This window comes from Anguilla rostrata, chromosome 5 (assembly GCF_018555375.3).
Source record: "Anguilla rostrata isolate EN2019 chromosome 5, ASM1855537v3, whole genome shotgun sequence".
Taxonomy (NCBI): domain Eukaryota; kingdom Metazoa; phylum Chordata; class Actinopteri; order Anguilliformes; family Anguillidae; genus Anguilla; species Anguilla rostrata.
Window position 1 is genome coordinate 37,915,459 of NC_057937.1, and position 20,620 is coordinate 37,936,078.

Sequence of the window (20,620 nt, forward strand, 5' to 3'; positions counted from 1 at the left end):
TGCCTCGCTGTCATAGACCGTTTCCTTCTCGTTCATCATCCGTTGCCGAGAAATGGTGGCTAAGGAGGGACCTTCTGGTTTGGGTTCTGTTTTCTAACGAAAGTTCATTTTCAACTTTCTCCCCCAATTTGAAGCCACAAAGAGCCTTTTGATTGCAAGGGCAAGCTGGAGAATTACATACCAGTTGCACATTGTTATGAGTGGCTTTGAACAGGACTGACTGCATGTTTGCCCCATTCATTTTGGGGCAGTCATATTGTGGAAATAATGGGCAGGTTCAGTGTCCATTCCTCAATTCTGCTCTGAAGCTAGTGCTAAGACGGTGTTCTTTGGTAAATCAGGTTTATTCATTCCTGGGGTTGATGACTAGATTCTAGATCAAAAAACAGTCCTGCTGCCTCTTGTTATTCAGCATGAATACATGTGGATTGTGTGTGTGTGTGTGTCTTTCTGTGTGAGTTTCTGTCTGCGCATGTGTGTGTGTGCATATATACGTACTAATTCTCTTGTGCTATGCGGTGGAGTGAAAAGATGAATACATGCATGTGTGTACATGTATGTGTGTGCATGTGCATATGTCTGTGTCTGTGTGATCTAATGTGTGCGCATATCTGTGTGAGTGAATTTGTGAGTGCCTGTGTGTTCACATGCGTGTGTGTGTTTGTGTGCGTGGGCGTGCATTCACTTGCGCACCGTCGCATGGGAGCGCTGAACGGCGAAGCCCTCCGCTCGGAGAGAAGATGGTGGGCGTTCGTGCTTTTCTGTAACCCAATCCAGCCGATCCCTGCTGAGGGTATGAGAAATACGAGGCCCGGCGGAACGTCACGCGATACCATTACTGTATCCAATAAAGCACCCAGGCTGCCGCTCCGCGCCGGTTCTCCTGTGTGTGGGAGTGATGCATTCCTCCGTCTGGATGACAACCGTACCTGCGCAATTCGCTAGCAGGTGGGGGGGAGAAGGGGGGAAACGTCGCTCCCGCCCAAGTCGAAATGGACGTGCGCGGCCGAGTCGGGGCTCGAGGGAGGAGATAATTGCCCGATGTTGGGCGGGTATATTTACCCCCGTGAGCTGGTTGGGTGTGCTTTATAAAGAGACTGTGCCTGTTGGGCTGTACCTGTCCAGACTGTGTTTTAGAAAGAGACTGCCCGTTGGACTGTGCCTTTCTATATCGTGCTTCAAAGAGACTGTGCCAATTGGGCTGTGCCTGTCCACACTGTGCTTCATAAAGAGACTATGCCTGTTTGGCTGTGCCTGTCCACACTGTGCTTCATAAAGAGACTGTGCCTGTTGGGCTGTGTGTGTCCACACTGTGCTGTAAGGAGCTGAGATAGTCTGCTGGCTGCTGTTGCTGCACCCTGCTGATGTTTACATCAGAGTTGCTGCGTTTTGTTCTTACCCTTTAACAAGAAAAAAAGCCCCTTCGTTTACATGATTGTCATGGCAAACAACTCCAAAATAAAGGACGAAAGCTGAAAACAGGTCCCATTTCCCTCTGGAAAACTAAGAAACTGAGAAAAAGACACTCGCAAGAGATCTGCGGTCTCTTCGCCAAGTGCATCGTTTCCAGGCCTTAGTAAGCTATAGAACCAGCTCCCAGTGACCAAGCTTGTTTTTACCTTTGAAGTACAATAATATCATTTTTTTGTGCTTAAATGTACCTCTCTGAAGTGAGTGGTTTTCTCAGCAACACAAGATGGTCTCCTCGTTTTCTCTCTGTCTGTGGGTGTGACTGGGAACGCTTTTGAACCAAACAGGCAGGGATTGCATGCCAGAGTATAGTGAAATATCATTTGAACTAATCCCTGTGATGGAGATTGTGTCTGCTGTGCAAGAACGAGCACACACCGCACCATTGGGAAGTCTTCAGTTTCACATCACAATGCGGGCGGCACAGAACTTCTCCATCAAACCCCAACAGCAGTTGAGCTGCAGTCAGCCTACAGGTGTCGAGCTAGTCATACTGTTTCTTGGATGTGTCCGGCTAACTGTCAGCCTTAACAAGTAAATATTACGCAGGGTTTAGCGTACGGTATTACAGTGTTAGCGAGAAGCAGTATTTGTGTTCACAGAGAACAGCAGTGCTACTTTCCGAGATCAGTGGCATCCCATGCGCTGGTCCGGCTTCCCTCAATGAGCCAACGCACGGGTGCTTTAGATGGTTCATATGTTCCTGGAAAGCATACCGTACAAACAAAATGTCCTGCCTATGCAACAGGAAGCAAACTCTACAACAGCAGAGGGCGCCAGAGCAGTTTTACAATTAGGAATGTTATATACAGTATGTAGAAAAATAGGTGTCATCAAACATCACGTCAAAACCCAATCACATCGTTGTGATTTATGGTCTAAATCTTGTTCATACACCCTCCCCTCAGCCCTCAGCCCCTGAAGACATTAAAATTCACATTTTATTGTAATGGCCATCCTTAATACCGGCCGGCTAGGCAGCCTGTTCTGTGTTTCGGATCTAAGTTGCTCAGTCCCACTGCTTGGAATTGTTTGCGGTTGACCTGTGTTGCTTGTGGGGGGAAAATGCACAGTGCAGTGAAAAAGTATTTGCCCCCTTCCTGATTTCCTATATTATTGCATATTTGTTCTCACTGTTTTTAAAACACTGTTTTCAGATCTTTTCATAAAATGTAATATTCGACAGAGGGAACCTGAGTAAACACAAAAAAAGATTATTTCATTTTTTTAATGAAAACTCAATAACTGGTTGTACCTTTAGCAGCAATAACTGCAACCAAATGCTTCCTATTATTTCATATCAGTCTTTAACCTCCCTGTGGAGGAATTTTAGCCCAGTCTTTTTTGCTTAACTGCTTTAATTCAGACAAATTGGTTTGTTTTTGAGCATGAGCTGCTCGTTTCAGGTCCTACCACAGCATCTCTATTGGGTTCAAGTCAGGACTTTGACTAGGCCACTCCAAAACTTTAATTTTGTTTCTTTTTTGCCATTCAGATTTGGACTTGCTTTTGTGTTTTGGATCATTGTCTTGCTGCATAACCCAATTACGTTTCAGCTTCAGGTTATGGACTCATGACCAGACATTCTCCTTGTCTGGTAGAGAGTCGAATTCATGGTTCCTTCAATAATATCAAGTTGTCCAGGTCCCGAGGCAGCAACGCATCCCACCACCCTGTTTGACTGTTGGTATGATGTTCTTACTGTAAAATACCGTATTTGTTTTACTCCAGACATAACTGGACTCCTGTTGTCCAAAAAACTCCACTTTTGACTCTGTCCATAGAACACTAATACAATTGGCTTGGGGATCATCCAGGTGCATCCAGGTTACAACTGTGAGACAAGCATTGATGTTTCCTTTGGTTAGCAGTGATTTCCACCTTGTTACTCTCCCATGAATCCCATTTTCTGCTCAGTCTCTTTCTTATTGTGGAGTCATGAACACTGACCTTAGATGAGGCTAGAGAGGCCTGCAGTTCTTTGGATGTTCCTCTGGGTTCTTTTGTGATTCTTGAATGAGTTGTCGCTGCATGCTTGGATAAATTTTGGCAGGCTAGCCACTCCTTGATAGATTCACCACCGTTTCAAGTGTTCTCCCTTAGGAGATAATGGCTCTCACTGTGGTTTGGTGGAGTTCCTGAGCCTTAGAAATAACCTTGTAACTCTCTCCAGGCTGATATATTTTAACAACTCATCTCTTCCAGAATTTCCTTTGATTGTGGCTTAGTGTGCTTGTTGTAACTTTGTGGTGACTACTTCACTCTGATGGTAAGGTTCAATATTAGTGAGGTTTAGGTTCAACAGGGCTGGTTGCAAACAGTTGCAATTGTGTTTAATTGGTTGATTGACTAACTAAGGGGGAAATTACTTTTTCACATGGGTGATATGGGTGTTTGAAAACTTTTTTCATTAAATAAATGAAATAGTAATTAAAAAATGTTTTGTGTTTACTCTGGTTCCCTTGATCTAATATTACATTTTGTTTAAAGACCTGAAACCATTCATTGTGACAAATATGCAATAATAGAGGAAATCAGGAAGGGGGCAAACACTTCTCACGGCACTTTATTTTCTGGTCAACCAAAAACTAAACTGCTGTGTGTTGCTCTTAAAGCCTGAAGCTGCACAGATGAGTACATCTGAGTGGCATTAGCATTCTTGTGCTTATGCAGCACTGTGAGTGAGTTAGTGACTTAGTGGATGAATGAATGAATGAATGAATGAATGACTCCTAAGTATGCCCTGTCTTCTCTGTCGGTTCATGTTGGCTGAAGACTGTGAGCGTGGCTTGCGTCCTGTGTTAGAGTGGCGCCTGACCTGGCGCTGCCGCTGTCCTCCGTGTCGGTCTGCAGGAGAAGCGTCGGCAGGCCATCCGGAACGCGGCGCAGCAGTGGGAGGGCCTGAAGGCCTGCCTGGAGCCACCAGCGCAGAACGGCACCAAGGAGGAGGTCAGCCCTGAACACAGCCCCGCCCAGGCCAATGGGCTCCCTCAGCCCCTCTCCCCCGAAGAGCTCAGGTACAGGGGTGGGAAAAAAGGGCTCGTTGTGTGCAAGAATAATGTGAGTGTGGGTGTAATGTGAGTGTGAGTGTGAGTAATATGAGTGTAAGTAATGTGTGCGATTAATGGGATTGTGAGTAATGGGAGAGTGAGTGTGAGTAATGTGGGTGTAAGTGTTGGGCTGGCAGGGGGAGTGTGAGTAGTGGGATTAGAAGCGGGTTGCTATGTGATCTTCCTTTTCTTAGGCGGGTGAGTCCAGTGGGAACCCCAGAGAGACCAGCAGGGGGCAGTGAAGGGAAAACACGCTCAGCCAGCCGACCTGGCAGCCCTCGGTACAGTAGACCCCACATACTGTACCCTCTATTTGCACACCCCAGTGAACATTTTTGAGAAAAAAAGCAGGGAAACACTGCACAGGCCTTCAGATGAAAAACCGGCTGCATTTGGTTGAAAAGTGAAAGTGTTCAACCCGGCTAGGGCATAGCCAGTCTATATCCGGGTAAAACTTGACCTATATTGGGGTTAATGTAGTCTGTTTTTGTCAGAGCATCTCTTAACCTAGATTTCCACCCCTCTAGGTGTCTAGATTCTGGCTTTTGTTCACTGGGACACACATATACACACACACGCACACACACACAAACACTACACACCATGTGCTCCTTGTACAGAAGTGATAAATACATAATAGTACCTTTCTAATCTCATATAATCATCAACTGTTACCGGTTAAATACTTGCATGTGCTCAATACTGTTTTTTGTTTTGTATATGACATGTAACTGGAGTAATTACAGTCAGGGGGATAGATATAGGACCAGCTGCATTGTTTGCAATAAAGTGGATTATGCTATTATCCAGTATTTATTAAAGGACATGATGGTATTTACTCTTTTCCCTTCATTGTATACTGCACTTATGTCTGTCCTTTTTACTATTTCTTTGCAATTGTGTTTTTTTCTTTTTTCAAAGCAAATAATGTTTATTTCAAAGGATTTTTATTTCATATTCGGTGCTTATTTCCCTCGCTGATACTGCGAGCTGTGCTGGGGCTTGTACATCCTATGGACAGGCCCATCGATCGAGTGTCTCTCAGCACCATCGCGCAGCTCTTCCCGTGGGAAGGGTTAGTCTCATTCTCCCAAACCCTGGTCCATACATCACAGCTCCACCGTTAGCATTCCCTCTCTGCACGGAGACCCGTCGCGCTCGCGCTGGGATGTCTGTTTTCGGTTAGGCTCGCTTAATTCCACCGGCTTACAGAAAATTGCCTCCGGGACGTTATATCGTTCGCTTTTGTGGCCAAAGGCTTGTGCCGTTTGATATTTGTTTTTCGTAGCGATCCCTTGGCTGCTTCGCGTTATCGCCTTCCGCAGCGACTCTCGCTTCCCGAAACGACGCCTTTCCGAGAGCCGCTCTCAAGGCCGGAAGGTTTTGGAAGCGTTCCCACTGGCAACGTGTTGGTGGGAGGGGGCGGGGGCGGATAATTTAGGAGAGGCTAAGTAGCAAGGGACTTGGTGGCTGGCTCTTGTGCTGCCGTTATTAGTTCCACAAAGGCGGTTTTTCTTCTTAGCTCCCAAACAAAATGGTGGGTCGAGCAGATTCTGCTTAATTGCTACAGTGGGACATTTGTCTCTGACTGTGCTAGAAAGCTTCAAACCAGCATATAAAAGCGGGTCCGTCGTGGTTGCTTCCTCGTTTCCTGTCAGTCCCTGCACGCTCTGGGCATTGCCGCCCTGCCTCGTATTTCAGTACAGACCCTGAGAATACCGGGTCTCTTCTGACACGTCCTGAGCGAGAACGCTCTTTGATCCTTTCTGCTCCCGGCTTCAGTCTCTCCGACGACACGACAGGAGTCAGCGGGCTAACATCGGGGAAAGGAATTTAGAAAGTGTGTCAGCGCTGAAAAGAAGACACCGAGGACAGTTCTGCCGCACGAAAGCCCCCCTTGCCATTGTGACAGATGGGAACCGCCTCACGGTGATAGATTTGTGGCTTCCTAAATTCACTCTCGGGCCAGCTCCCGTCCTGTCTGGGCCCTGCGTAACAGGACAGGCTTTTTGTCAAGTAAGGAGGCCCCGCATCGCCCCCGTCCTCGCAGGGCTCGGTAAACGAGTGTGACCCTCAGGCCTCCCTCACTCGTTCTTCCTCTCTCTCTTTCTCTTTCTCTCTCTCTCTCTTTCTTTCTCTCTCTCCTCCCTTTCATCATACCTGCAACGCGACAGCCACTGTAATCTGTTGGCTTTTTCGCTTCTGCCAAGATCAGCTTTGAATAACACTGAAAAAAAGAAAGGTACTTGAGAGGCTCATAAATGTTGTAAAAAAAAAAAAAATGAATAAATAAAATATTGGAGAGGAGCAACCCTTGAATTTCAACACTTTGATTTGACTTCCAGGTGGTAATGATAGCGTATCGTGCTAAAACTGTAAACAACGCGGCACAGTGACACACCCTATTCCTGCACTCAGGTGCACTCTTGAACTTAAAACAGAATTAAAAATGAGACACAACAACACATTAAAACCTGTGTGAAACTGTTTGCATGACTGGCTTGTGTAGACGTTAGACATTTTCTACTTGAAACAGTGCATCGTTATTATTGAAAGCAGGTAGAGTATTACAATGAACAATGAGAAGCAATTTTGAAAAACCAGACTCTGGCCAAAAAGGGCTAGAATTTTCGAATTATTCAGAGCTGGAACAAAGGAAAGCTTGGAATCTGAGACGCACACCTTATTGAGAACAGTGAGATACAGAGTCATTCAGAATGCTGAACTTATGCTATGCTAAAAGGTATGAACTTTGGCTGACTTCAGGCTGATGTGTTTCAGCTTTCAGAATTGAATCTGTTTCATAGATACGCATCCAGCGTGATCACAACTTTCCATCCTCTGTTCAGCTGATGCTGTAATTCAACAGATAAAGAAAAGGCAAATGATCTCACCTCTTTGGGGATTTAGAAGTGAGTGAGTTAACAACACAGTGATTGATTGAGGAGATGAAGCAATGCAGGATTCTATGCGTGCATTCGAGCATGTATGTGCAGCATGTGCATACGTTTGCACGTGTGTTTTTGCGTGCATATGTGTGCGTGGCCTGCATTCAATCAACATTTTTCCTTAGCTTTGACTTGCAAGTGAATTTAAGCATTTCTTTTAGTGTGCCAGTTTAGTTTTTGTGATTTCTCAATTTTCCAAACCGTGTTTGTGATGGAAAAAATAATGATACTTGCTTTTATTTATTAAAATTCATTAGGAACAGCGTTATTAGGAACAGTGTTGATTGAATTCCAGCCTGCATGTGTGAGTGTGTGTTTGTGTGTGTGCGTGTAAGAGAGAACGTGTTTGTGTATGTGTGTATGTGGAGGAGTGTGTATGTTTGGGTACAGGAAAAGGCACAGAGATCTCCTGAAGGCTGTTCCTGACTGTAGACACAACAAAGCAGATGGTCCAGGGGCTGGTCTCCTGGGAGGAAGCACTTATAGACCCCTGGAGAACATGTAGCTGCTGCCCCAGCAGCCTTCCCTCAGGGTCTGCCTTTGAATACAGCTGGGTGGGGAGGTCGCTCGAGAGCGGTCTATGAACAAAACAAAGCTCTTTGCAGGAATCCGTGGCACATGTGTGACGGTTAGCCAGGAAACGCAGTCCTCCTGTGCGTATTCGTCCGAGTTTGTGAGCATGCAAAGATGTGTTCAGTGAATCCTGAGACGTGGGAGGAAGAGTTATGACACAGATACTCAATGCTCTGAAAGTGTGCAGAGATGGGAGGAATTTTAGTGCCATTTATGTATTCGGTTAATGCCTTTCCATGCAGATATCTCAGGCATCCATGCAGAACAAGGGTGTGAAAATGTAGAATATTATCAAAATGAGGGAAGACATTTAGGCATATGCATTGTATGAGACAGAATTTTGAACAAGGAAACCAAGGAGATCTCCTGGTCCCTGTGTCAAAACTATAGCATTTGCTATGAGAGATTTCTATGCATAACAAGCACTTTGGGCTCCTGAGTGGTGCATCTAGTTAAGACATTAGTGTATAGTGAAGAATCATGTCCTGTCATTTGGACCGAATCCTGACCGTGCGTGCGGACCGGCAGTCCTACAGGGCAACATGTAATGGGCACATCGTTTCTCAGAGGGTTTCAGTCGACCACGCCTCATTGCTGAATGGAGGCTCCTCTGGTTGGTTGGGGGCCTGTAGTCCATCTGCACCGGCTGTACTGCTCTACTGCAGTCTGATTTCGATGTGGAATGTGTGTGGCCTGTGGTGCATTTTGTGCTGTAGTCACCCCAGTATTTCCCTTAATCTCTTTCAAGCTGAGGAGCTTCTTGCATATTTGTAGGTCCAGCCTCACATGCAGAAGGCCTGCTCTCATTCTGAAAATACGAAATATTTGATTCAAGGCCCAGCTAGGATGAATGGAAGTAGGCTTTGTTTTTCCTGAGCCCAATAAATCTGGAAAGGTTGAACATGTTTAATCCACGTAGTTAGGATCCACATGTTTTTTTTTGTTTTGTTTTTTTTTTTTGTATCACCAGTAATTCTTCTGTTAGACAGAATCTGGGAACGTCTCTGATAATTGTACGTATTTCAGAGGGGTACCCGGGGAGCCTGAGGTAAATGTACCTGGCAGCTTCTCAAATAAGATTACGGGGAACAAGATGGTGCACACAGAAGAATTAGCTAGCGTCAGGCATCCAGGTCATCGGTGATTCTGTGCTTATCTGGGCTCTGCCTGCAGCAGACCTACAACAGGAGGGTGGGTGAGGTAGTTCTTTTGCAGCCCCCCCCCCATCACACAACCCCCCCCCCCCGCCCCCATTCCGGGTCTGAGGGGTGTGGTTTAGTCTTCACATTAGAGCCGTCTGTCAGCGAGTGACGCCACAGTGTCTCTCTTTGGCTGGATACGGCCAAGTACCGAGGTCTCCTCCTTGTGCCAGTACCTGTGTTCTGGCACCCCATCCTGCCTCCACGTGCAACAGCCAGCGCCCTACTCCTTAACCTAACAGGAGGGATTCCAAGACTCTCTGCTGGTGTTGGATGGAAGCAGTGCATGACACTGGCTCTGGGATGGGTCTTGTTGTTGTAACATTTAGACTGAATGTAGTCAGCCAGATTCCACACCTCTCAGTTCAGTGTTTTGTGATATTTTATCTCTTTTTTGTTGCGAATAGTCCTTTTTTCCATAGAATCAATTTGTAATCAACATGAATTCTTAGAATTGATCTAAAGGATAATTTTGTTTTCTGATTGATCATGTCGTACTATGTAGTCCTAACAAAAACCCAAGACTGAATTATCAGGTTGTTTGTCTGTGGCAGGCTTCACCTCAAGGATTATTCTAGGAAGTAAAAGCTTAATATACTGTAACAATAAACATAAACTTTAACGCTTAAATATAATCCGTGAGGCAGTTTCTAAAGTCCAGATTTTCTGCTCCAGATAAATAACTGGTCATGCTGTCTTCTGTTAGAACTCAATGAGCTGTGACTTAATAGCATTATCCATTTGAACAATCCTACTGAAAACTCCAAAGAACTTATATTTATTACAAAATGAAGAGAAAAAAACCATGTTAACATATACAACAACAAAATGGAAAAGATTAAACAGTAAACTAAAGTATGAAGTTTATTTGGCTGACTAGGTTCAGTGTTAATGTTAAAATGACAAGAAATCACAGGGCCAGTGTTATTTAATACAGATACTCATGTTAATTTTGTAAGTAATATGAATTTCATATGCTGTTGCTATGGATACTGTTGTTCGATGTCAGTGGTTGTGCAAACTCAGGAACTTTATGCAGAATTTGCAGATATCGCTTCAGTTATCTGATGCCTGCTGGACAATGCATGCCAAAACATCTTTTTTGATGCCCTGTAAAAGGCCCTTAAATTCAAACAGGATTTAGGTACGTACAGCACTTCAGACATTAATGAGTTAACTTTATAATGTATTGAATTCATGCGTCTCTATGGCTAAGTGCCAGACTTTTACCTGTCTTTTTCTTGGCATACCTTTACTTGACTCTCTTAGCTCTTATAGGCTTGTCCAAGACCTGCTCAACACAAAGCTCTGACTGTTCCGAAGGTGAACAGTGACACCCCCGGTTTACAGTGCTGTTCTGACTCACTGGCATTTGATTTCCGTCTCCCTCCGTTCCTCTACCCGTGTTACTTTGGGACATGTCTGGTCTTAATGTTCTTAAATGAATGGAAGGGTCCAGCGGGAATAAAAAATGGGCGCTCTCCTCTTAGTCATCTGAATGGGATGTCCCAGCGAGTGGATCAGATTTGTCGTGCAGCACAATGATGTCTTTGTCTAGGTGGCTTTGGCTCCAGTCCTCTTTGAGCGAGGCACACCGTACCCACAGTCTGACAAATTATCGTATTGTTGTTTTTAGTTCTAAGACTCTGGCAGTGCATCACTCAGTCAGGATTTAAGGAAAATGTTAATCTTTGGCCTCTTGTTTGTAAGTCCTACGTTGCTTAGCGCCTTGGTATTTGAACCAGTGCATTTTCTGGGAAGAGCTGTAGCATATTCCCTGTACGAGCGCATAGGTGCAGGGTCGGCTGTCTCCCGGACAGGAGAGCCCGAATCTTGGCAGGCACTTCTGACTCCCAGCCAGCCCTGCTAGTCTCACGACTCTCTTATCATGGGAGGACACTTCCAGTGTTGTCAAGAGAATGGATGGCAAATAGATAGCGTTGGAGGAAAAGTGCTGCACGTACTGCTCTCGATTACCAGGGAGCGTCCATTTAAAAAGAACAGTTTTTCCCTGCACTTCCCTTATGTAGTCATGCGTAAGATAAGGATGAGTTCTAAAATTATATTTAAAAAAAAAAATCACAGTTGAATTAAGGAGTTTGGGATGCTTCAGAGAGACAGCAGCTTGCCGCAGTGCCTCACAGTTGCTGGTTTGGTGCCATTTACAGGTCCTCCGAGGCAGGGGGCGCCAGCGCTCAGAGCCTGTCCTTATCTGACAGTCACCTGGCTGAGCTGGATGGGGACACTCTCCGCCTGTTTGGACCGGGGGCGCTGGAGGCTCTGGAGCGAGGCTGGGGCGTGCAGACGGCGGGAGCCGTCACCGCCATCACGTTCCGCTACATCCCCTTCGACGGCATAGTGCCAACACTGCCACGCATTCGGGTGAAGTTCCCCAACTTATCGGTGAGACCACGTCGCTTTTGCCTCTGACGTTCCTCAGCTTAACACCAATATGGCATGAATTTCAAAGTAAAACTTTGAAGTTCCCAGAAAAAAACGATGACCTATTAAATTCTTAGGCATGGAACGGTTACCTGTTTATGTCAAATGCAAATGTCAAGTCAGATGGCTGTCTAAGTACATGCCTGCAAGGTCTTTCAGAATTTTTTCCAGCTCAGCCTTTAAAGTATGCTCTTCTGGTTCTTCCCTTCTGTGATTATGGTGTTACTTTTGGCTTCCTGCTCAGACACTTCTGTTGTAACACCATAAAAGCATGTGTCCGGTGACACATTAGCGCTGTGGCTCCTTAAGGCTCATCTAGGACTGCCCCTTCCTGTTCTGACAGCATCTGGTCTTCCTGGAGGCCAACATCAGTCGGCTGCCGCAGTTAGCGGCGCTGGCCCAGGTGAGGCGTCTGGACCAGCTGACCATCCATCCCGAAGGGAACCCAGCGGTCAACCTGGCGCTGTGGAGGCCCTTCGTCATCTACCGGCTCAACCACTTAAACCTGCAGAAGATCAACGGTCAGGAGGTAGGGTATACCGTGGCTGCTCGGCCCCACCTGTGTCACAACATCAAATCATGGTCCTGGATTGTCACAGGGTGTGTTGGTTTCTGTTCTGAGTAGCCTGAAGCCAAAGAAACTGGGTGAGGTCAGTTCTGAAATCATTTGCTTTTATTGAACTAATACGTTTTGCGTAACAATGAAAACTGGCAGACCCCAGAGCTTTCCAGGACCTGGGTCGGCTACCCCACTGCACAATAGAATCACTGCTCACTGCCCTGTAATGGCATCTTTGCCTTATGCTCCTCCATGACACGCCTGCACATCCGTTCCGCAGGTGACCACGGACGACGTCATCGCCGCCGAGAGGCTTTTCGGAACCCTGGGCCACATCGCCACCGCGGAAACCCCGCACAGCCGCCTGCTGCTGCTCCTAGAAGAATCTCGGTAACCCAGCTCGAACCCCTTTTAACCCCCACCCCCCGCCCCGCCTCCCCACCCCCCAGTCACAAGGCTCCTTTCACCCACAAACTAATTAAGCACCTGGCACCCAATCAGAGAGCCCGGTTTGGCCTGGAAAGCGAGCAGTAAAGAAAGGGTTTTTTACAGACAGGTCTGTGTGCCGGTGTGGTGGATGGAAGCTGGCACTCTGGAGCCGGCGAGCTGAACGGCACTGCCTCGGGGCAGGGTGGTACCTGGCTCTGTCACGCATTCCTCTCCTCAGCCAACACCGCTGCTGATATATCACTGCCCGGGTCACCCGACGCGACCGCGGGAGGCAGAAACGCGCCATCGCCCAGGTCACACCCCATCCATAACGGCTGTTTTTGCATCCAAAGGTTCCAAATCTGTCACGGACGAACGTAAAGTTCGGGAGGCATTGAAACATGGTTTTTCTGCAAGCCTTGTTTATCCTCACGCGAACTTCCTCTGTTTCTTTTTTCTTAATATTTCATTGTTTTGTGTGGGAAAGAGGATTGTATTTTCAACATTGCTTTGGAAAGAGTGCTTGGTATTTAATTTTCGTTATCATTGTCATTACGTACACATAATTATTTTTTTATAATGTTGCAACTGCACAGTATAAACAAGTGCAGTTTCAACATTCTGAGTTCTATTACAGAAGGTTTTTTTTTGCAAACTTTTAGGCCCATGCCACTGCAGAGATGTTTATATTTGACCAGTAAAACTGCACGCTCTTTTTTGACTTTATCCAGGCCTTTCTGGCCATTAACTTTATCATGTGAGAAGTGATTGTATACCTTAGTGTAGTTTGTGAAATGTGGGGTAAATCATTTTGACTAGTGGGAAACCGATGCTTTCTATCTGCGATGGACTTTGTGTGGTCCTCAGATCCTCCACTGAGTGTCATGTAACTTTTATAGAGTATCGATTTAGTTTGATGGCACTGTAGTTGAAATAATTCAGATCTGTGTATGTCTAAACTGGTAGACTGAAATCAAGTCTGTGAGAACTTGATGAATATTGCCTGTTGTGTCTGGCAACTTTCTGTGCTAGCCAAGGCAACGACTGTGTGTGTGAGTGTGTGTGTGTGTGCACATGCATGTGTCTGTGCCGGTGTGTGTGTTCGCACGTGCATGCGTGTGTGTGTACATGCATGGGTGCATGTGCGAGTGTGCATATACACTATGCTGCTTGCATATGGGCTTGTCAATGTATGTATCCAGGTATGTGTGCTGCACGAACCTCATTCATGCCAGCACTTGCTCTCAGCTGTCAGCAGTCCCGAGACTGCTTTGCATTTGCAAAAACGGGAGAAAATGGCAGGTCTCTAATCTTTCCAGGTTTGCTTATCCTCTTCAGGATTACTAAAATATCTCAAGGCATATTGGAATGGGACCTGGAAGAAATGTTTGGCTGTTAGACTAGTACTGCCCAGTGGAGTTTCTGCCTCTTTCCAGTTTAAAATAAACAGCATGGGTATGCCATATTTTATGTGAAAAAAATATGGGCAAGCTGTGCTCTTTCACTCTAGCAAACTTGCTTTGAGAAAAAGGCCAAAAACTTGGTTTTGTCCCTCAACTGGTAGTTTAAACTCGTCACTAAAAGATCTTCCAGGAAGAAAATCAAAGAGTTATGCCACAATGGCAGTCTCAATCTCCAGGCTTTAACCTGTGGTTTTAATTGAGGAGGGCCATCCACAAGAGCAGTCTGTAGGATCTTTCAAGATTCTGTATGGAGCACTGCTCAAATATTTCCCCTGATTCACCAATCTCAGTTGCGTTATTTTTATGAAGGGGGAGTGTACAGCATTTAAAAAGTACTGCCAATAATTTTGACGCCTATCTTTTCTAAAAAGACAGAATGAAATGATATAAATATAGCTCATTACCTGTAGTGTTTATTTTATAAATCCTTTTTCAGCTCATCTTAATCAAGGTTGTCAATAAATTTTGAGGTGATTGTGCAGACCATACCTCTGATGACGTACACCGGCTTGTATGAACATCTGTCGTATTAACATCCTGCCTTTTACACTGTGTGCCGAGCATGTGTCCTTAAACTGGTTTATTCTAGTCTGTCATCTGCTCATGAGTAAGACAGTCACTGAACTAACTTTGAGGTTACAGAACAGGAGGACAAGGTCTGTGATGTTTAGAATATCTTACTTGTCAATATTTTTGGGCCTAATTTTGTGAATCTAGTGGATTTTATTGAGGACAGTCTACACATCCCATCCCAGCACAAGGTAGCACAATGACTCAGTGTTGCCAGCTGCAGCAGGGGCTACCAAGCTAAGTTGTCACACCTCATAGTCAGAACAGAAATGTAATTGAGTTGGAGGATTTATTTTAATTTTATGTAACCTTTATTTAACCAGGTAAAAGTGATTGAGAACAAATTCTCATTTACAACACTGACCTGGCCAAGAAGGCATGTTCCCTGGTCTGCTTTGAATGCACATCAAATTAAACCTGCCTGTTTACAGTGTTAGCAAAAGCAAGAGTTTTGAACACAAAACACAACCTTACTACTCAGGAGTGCTGAGGATGTCAGCATGCTTTGATCTGATACCTCATGATAAAAGATTGAATTGCAGTGTGAGAGATGACTTGCCAAAATTCTCTTTCAACACATTTTCCTGATTTCCCGTTTTTTTTTTTTATCAAAGCAGTGAGATTTGAAAGTCTGTGCACATTCCTTTTTTATTTCACCATTTTTAGGGCGAGGTTTGAAACCGGGGTTCACGCGACGAATTTGGAGGTTACGGGTTTAAGTCTTGCCGTGACACGCTTCACCATGATTGCTCCATACAGAGATGAATTCTGGCTGACATGCATTTTCTCTGCATATATGAACCTGTCTTTTGCAGTGAGATCTAAAAACAAATATATTTGTGGAGAGAGACAGAGATAGAGACAGAGATAGAGAGTCATGTGGACGTTAGCTGATTTTAGTGTACTGAGTTGGCAGTTGACCTATGTAACGCACTATATCGAATAGTCAGTATCCCACATTTTAATTTTATAGAAACCGTGTGCCATTTCAAACATTCCTCACATAATTAAACATTTTAGCTAAATATATTTCCCTTTTGGAACATTCCATTTATCTCTATAATGTCACTGGCTTATGGTTTTGCATCAAATTCAACCTTTTATATCTGCTGCAAAGAGACTTTTATTACATTGGGACTTAGAGTGAGCTTCATATGTGAATATTGTGAGGCGAAGTGTCTTTGAAACTGGTGATCATGATACCAGACCCTGTTTGGACACACTGCTTTAGATGTCTTAACTGGTCAATTGTCTGAAAGAGAAATTATATTTGAGTTAATGTTCGACAAAGGCATCTAACTCCTCCTTAACACTGCACATCTCAGTCTGCTATGAAAACCAGTTGAGAGAACAGCCACACTTCCCAGCAGAGATAAACAGTACCTGAGGCTGACATTGTTTGAATGACCTATGTGTTAAAGACAGAGAGCACTATTAGCAGACTGTGGCACATAGACACATGAGGTCTACAAGTTTGTCCTACAGAGAATTTAAACATGAAATGACACCTCATCTGTCTTCTGTAAAAAGACCTCATCCACAAACAGAAATAGCCATTAAGCCATGTACAGTATGAATGCTTTTTATTATTTGTTTATTAACAAACCTTGCGGAATCCACTGACATTTTACCTATAATAGAGTGTGTGGGTGTGCAGGGTTCTTACAAAGTGCTTGAAGTACTCAAAGTGCTTGAAATTGATGCCCAGTAATTTAAACACTGGAATACCTGGAAAAACAGACCCATTTTCACAAAGTGCTTGAAATAGCTAAACTCATCCTCTGACATTTTACAAAGAATGTTGTGTGTGACAGTTTCCCAACAAATTGTTCATTACAGTTTGACATCATAATTTCAACAGAAAAAAGAAAGAATACCAATAAAATACTATTAGATACAAGTATGCTATTAGAACTGTTTTCATATATGTACTGTTGTATATCTTATTATATAATGTTATGCTTTCAGAGAACCAACAAACATTTCAGTTACTTGTTTTGTGCTAGGTCATTGAAAATGGGGAAATAGTGCTTGAATAAGCACTTGAAAGTCCTTGAATTTAATTTCACGTCTGTGTGTGGGCGCGTGGATGAGTGCGTGCGTAGGTGGGTGCTGCGGTGTTGTAGCTAATAGTCTTTATGTGCATGTTTACTCATTAGTGAGGATGTGATTTCTATTTGTGCTACTTTACCCAAACCCAGGTAAGTGGTGAGATGAAACCCAGGACAGAGGCCTCTCTGGCCCATTCTTACGGTGTCAGTTTGGCCCATATTGGGGTAGCTGCTGGGGAGGTTAAGCGTTTGCACAGCTGTGCTGTGTGTACAGATCCGCTGTTTGCCGATGCAGTCAGTTTCCCCTCAGTCCTCCTCCAAACAAAGCCAGCCCAGCCTCCGTGTGTCCCGCGCACAAACACGCACACCACACACATTCACAGACCAACGTCACACACACGCACATACACACACACGCACAAACAAGCTTGCACGTACACAAATATACACACACATACACGCCACTCCGGCAAGGAGGCACGCTTACGTCTTCACACACACATGCTCACGCACACGCACACACTCACGTGCACACGCTATACACACTGATCCCGCCAGGTATTTTAGCCCGGAGCCTAAGCTCAAATGATGATTCCAGTTTTCTGGCACCAGCATTCGGGGCATGTTGCTGCAGTTCCTGTGTGTCACGAGATTAATGATGATAGGTAAGACAGGGCCATTTGACATACTATAATGATAACATCCGCCAATGATGTTCTCGTCCAATTTACATCTGTACGAATGTGGCTGCTGAGACAGAAACGCAGCCCACGCTGAACAAACAGAAGAAAGGATCACCTCTCAGGTTGGAGGCAGAATTTTAAAAAGACCCTGTAATACGATCTGTTGTTTTTCTCGGTCTCAGTGTTTGCGACCGCGTGACACTGGCCTGGCCCCCTCGCCGGTCGCTAGGCTACGTTTGCCCACCGTCTCACCGCCGTCTCGCGAGGGGACGTCCGGCCCGCGATTCCCACGCCCACGCCGCGCTCCCCGCTGATCCCCGGCCCCTTCGCCTCCCTCTCTCCCGTGGGTCCGCCGTCTGTCTGGTCTCTCCCCGTCTGCCTCCCACAGACACCGGCGTGGGCACCGGCGGCTTCTGGCCCCCCCCCCCCCCCCCCCCCCCCCGTCAGAGTTGCAAAAACAGATCGCGGCGATTACCGCGGAAAGCGATCGGGTTTCCGACCGAGGAGGTCTGACGGGCTCCCGAACGCGCGCGGCACTGAGTCGACAGGGGAAATTACGATGCGTCGCGCCCTTCCAAAAGCGTCTCCCTCCCTTCCCAACGTCGGATTTGGACGTCTTTGCCTTGACACGTTTCGTCGTCGTTGTTGGCGGTGTTGTTCGCGGCTGCGTAACCGTGCAGGCGCGGTGCGGGCATGCCTCCCTTTCGACACTCGCTCCCCAGAAAGGAAGCTTTTTTTGTGCGGATCAGGTCCAGGGCGTACCGTCTCGCGCGGTTCAAGCAGCGCCCCGAGCCACGGATTTCAAACGGGTGAGGGAAGGTGTGTTCTCTTAAATTAAAAACTCGTTTGGGAGCAGCCTTCTAACTGCAGCACGTGCCAGATCTGGCGTGATGTCCATTCCATTGACATTTGAGATTAACTTGTTGAATCTTTGAATCTGCTCATTTTTTCTCATTTCGGTCGTTCCCACCGCCCCTCTCCTTCCCCCAGCTTCACTCATTCTTGTCTCCACATTTCTCATTCTCTCTGTTCTCTCTATTATTTTATCCCCATTTAATTCCCCCTCTCAAACATCTATGCTTAGATTGCCAAGGCGTGATGTAACATCAGTGGTTACACATGACACAGTCGTTGGATAGTGGGATGATTATGAACCTGTACATATAGTTTATTGTACACACATTTTAAAATGATTATGATATAAGTACAAATTATTTAAATTAAATATGTACAATCATAGATTCATGATAAGACTCAAAGATTCATGGAGACTCATGATAATTGTCAAATATCAGTTTATGTTTCATATTTTAAAATGAAACTTCTCTCTCTCTCTTGCAATTTCTCTCTTCTCCCTGTCCCTGTCGGTCTCTTGGCAGGAAGCGTCAGCTGCAGTTCCTCCTGGACGGCCGCGGCCGCCGGGCCGGCTTGAGTCCCGAGGAGCTGCGTGAGAACGGCAAGCTGTTGGGGGAGGGGCTGAGCCGGGCGCTCTTCAACTACCCCAGCCGAGACGCCGGCGCGGAGGGCCCCGAGGTGACCGCGCTCGACCGCACACGCTCACCTCACGCCCCTGCTTATTCGACCCGTGGAGTCAAAACCCCTTAACCGCGTCCTTGCCCTCAGATTGCCGGACATTTACCTCACATTTATTTTGCTGATGCTCTTATTCAGAGAGATAACTACACACACAATTAGGTTTTATGAGCATTGTTATAGATTTTACAAACCTTGACGATAACGCAGTCAAAACGAACCGTTGTACAACACCAAGGCTGTGACGGACACATTATTACACATCAGTGCCATAGGTTTGGGGAAATAATTTCATAATTGTCAAAAGTTCAAGCCCCAACATAGGCACCAATAGATCCCTAGACTGCGCTGTGTGGCATGTCGGTACCCTCAGTAGCAGATTCTGATATGCAGTGAACTATTCAATGGCCTGTTTTGTACTGCTATCTCCCTGACCAACTGATAACACAGGATATGCTGCTAAACCTCACCATATGGTATGTTATGTCCAATGTGCTGAACCTTCCCATGAGCTTCGCTCTTTAAGCTAATGTTCTTTCCCTCCTCGGCCTCAGGAGGGCGCTGTGGAGGCATCGGAGCGGGCAGAGGTCACCCAGCAGTACCTGCGGGGGCTGGTGCAGCGGGCGTCCGACACCAATGTGAAGGGGGAGTCGCTGCACAAGCTGTGGCCCTCCATGTTCGTGGAGATGGTGAGGGACTGCGTGCTGGAGATGAGGGACCGTCCAGCCTACCGCCAGGCCTGCCTGAACAGGCACGCTCGTGGCAAGTGAGCGAGGGGGGGGAAGGGACTACGCCAAACACCCCCCACCCACAAACTACGCAATCCAACCACCCCCACCCCCTTGATCTCCCAAAGCAGACTGTCTCCCGCAGACTAGTCTCGGCTGAACGGCTCTTATGGTTTTCCACTGCAACGCTGCTTTTTTTCCCAAAGGACCCGAATCCTCGCCTCCCAAGGGGCCGTCTTCAAAATGACGGTCGAAAGACTAATAAGTATGAGGAGCTTCTTCTTGAATGTATGTACACGCTCATACCAACATCACTTTGGAATCTCTTTTCTTTTCGGTTCACTTGCGAGCAAACTGATTTGCGAGGATGAGGCTACGCTCCTGACTGATGGCAAGGTTCTGATGATGCGTCTTCCGTTCATGTAATCCAAAACAGAAGGCCCCGTTTTCCCTGCCGTGTTGGATTCCACTTCAGTTTTTTATTTTTTAATCTTTTTTATTTTTGTTCAAGCTGTCAGTGTACACTCTTCCAGTACAGATGGGCTCAGCTAGAATATAAGAAGAGAGTAAGAATATTTTGGAAGAGGACAAAATGGGAACACAATGCATTTTAGTTTCCCAACACTGTATTTGTGTTTTATTTAGTGTTTGAGTCCTTAGTAATTAACAAATTAATTCAATTAAAATTAAATGCCGTTTAAATATACAGACTCATTTTGGTCTTATTAACTGATTCTTGGGTTTTGGCATCACAAAGCAGTGCAAAACACTGAGACACACTGAAACACTGAAACACAAAACACTGTCTTGCTTCACTGTCCTGATTTCAGCAGCTGCTACACTCTGCTGCTGTTCCTCTTTCTATGGAGAGGTGGCGCTGTTTCCACATATGGCTCGTGAATCTCAAGCTTCAGTCGAGGGA

The 20,620-nt window shown here is 45.8% G+C and overlaps 1 protein-coding gene across 4 annotated transcripts in view; it reads left to right on the plus strand.

The window, feature by feature from the left end:
- The window catches only part of LOC135255223 (leucine-rich repeat-containing protein 49-like), a 51,109-nt gene extending 30,705 nt beyond the window's left edge, over positions 1-20,404 (plus strand). For all 4 annotated transcript variants that reach the window (XM_064336097.1, XM_064336096.1, XM_064336094.1 and 1 more), the window contains exons 12-18: positions 4,324-4,487; positions 4,715-4,801; positions 11,409-11,643; positions 12,026-12,211; positions 12,522-12,631; positions 18,817-18,970; positions 19,525-20,404. In XM_064336097.1, the coding sequence (XP_064192167.1) occupies positions 4,324-4,487; positions 4,715-4,801; positions 11,409-11,643; positions 12,026-12,211; positions 12,522-12,631; positions 18,817-18,970; positions 19,525-19,740 (1,152 nt within the window). In that variant the 3' untranslated portion in view covers positions 19,741-20,404. The remainder of the gene's footprint in view (positions 1-4,323; positions 4,488-4,714; positions 4,802-11,408; positions 11,644-12,025; positions 12,212-12,521; positions 12,632-18,816; positions 18,971-19,524) is intronic.
- The last annotated feature ends 216 nt before the right edge of the window (positions 20,405-20,620 follow it).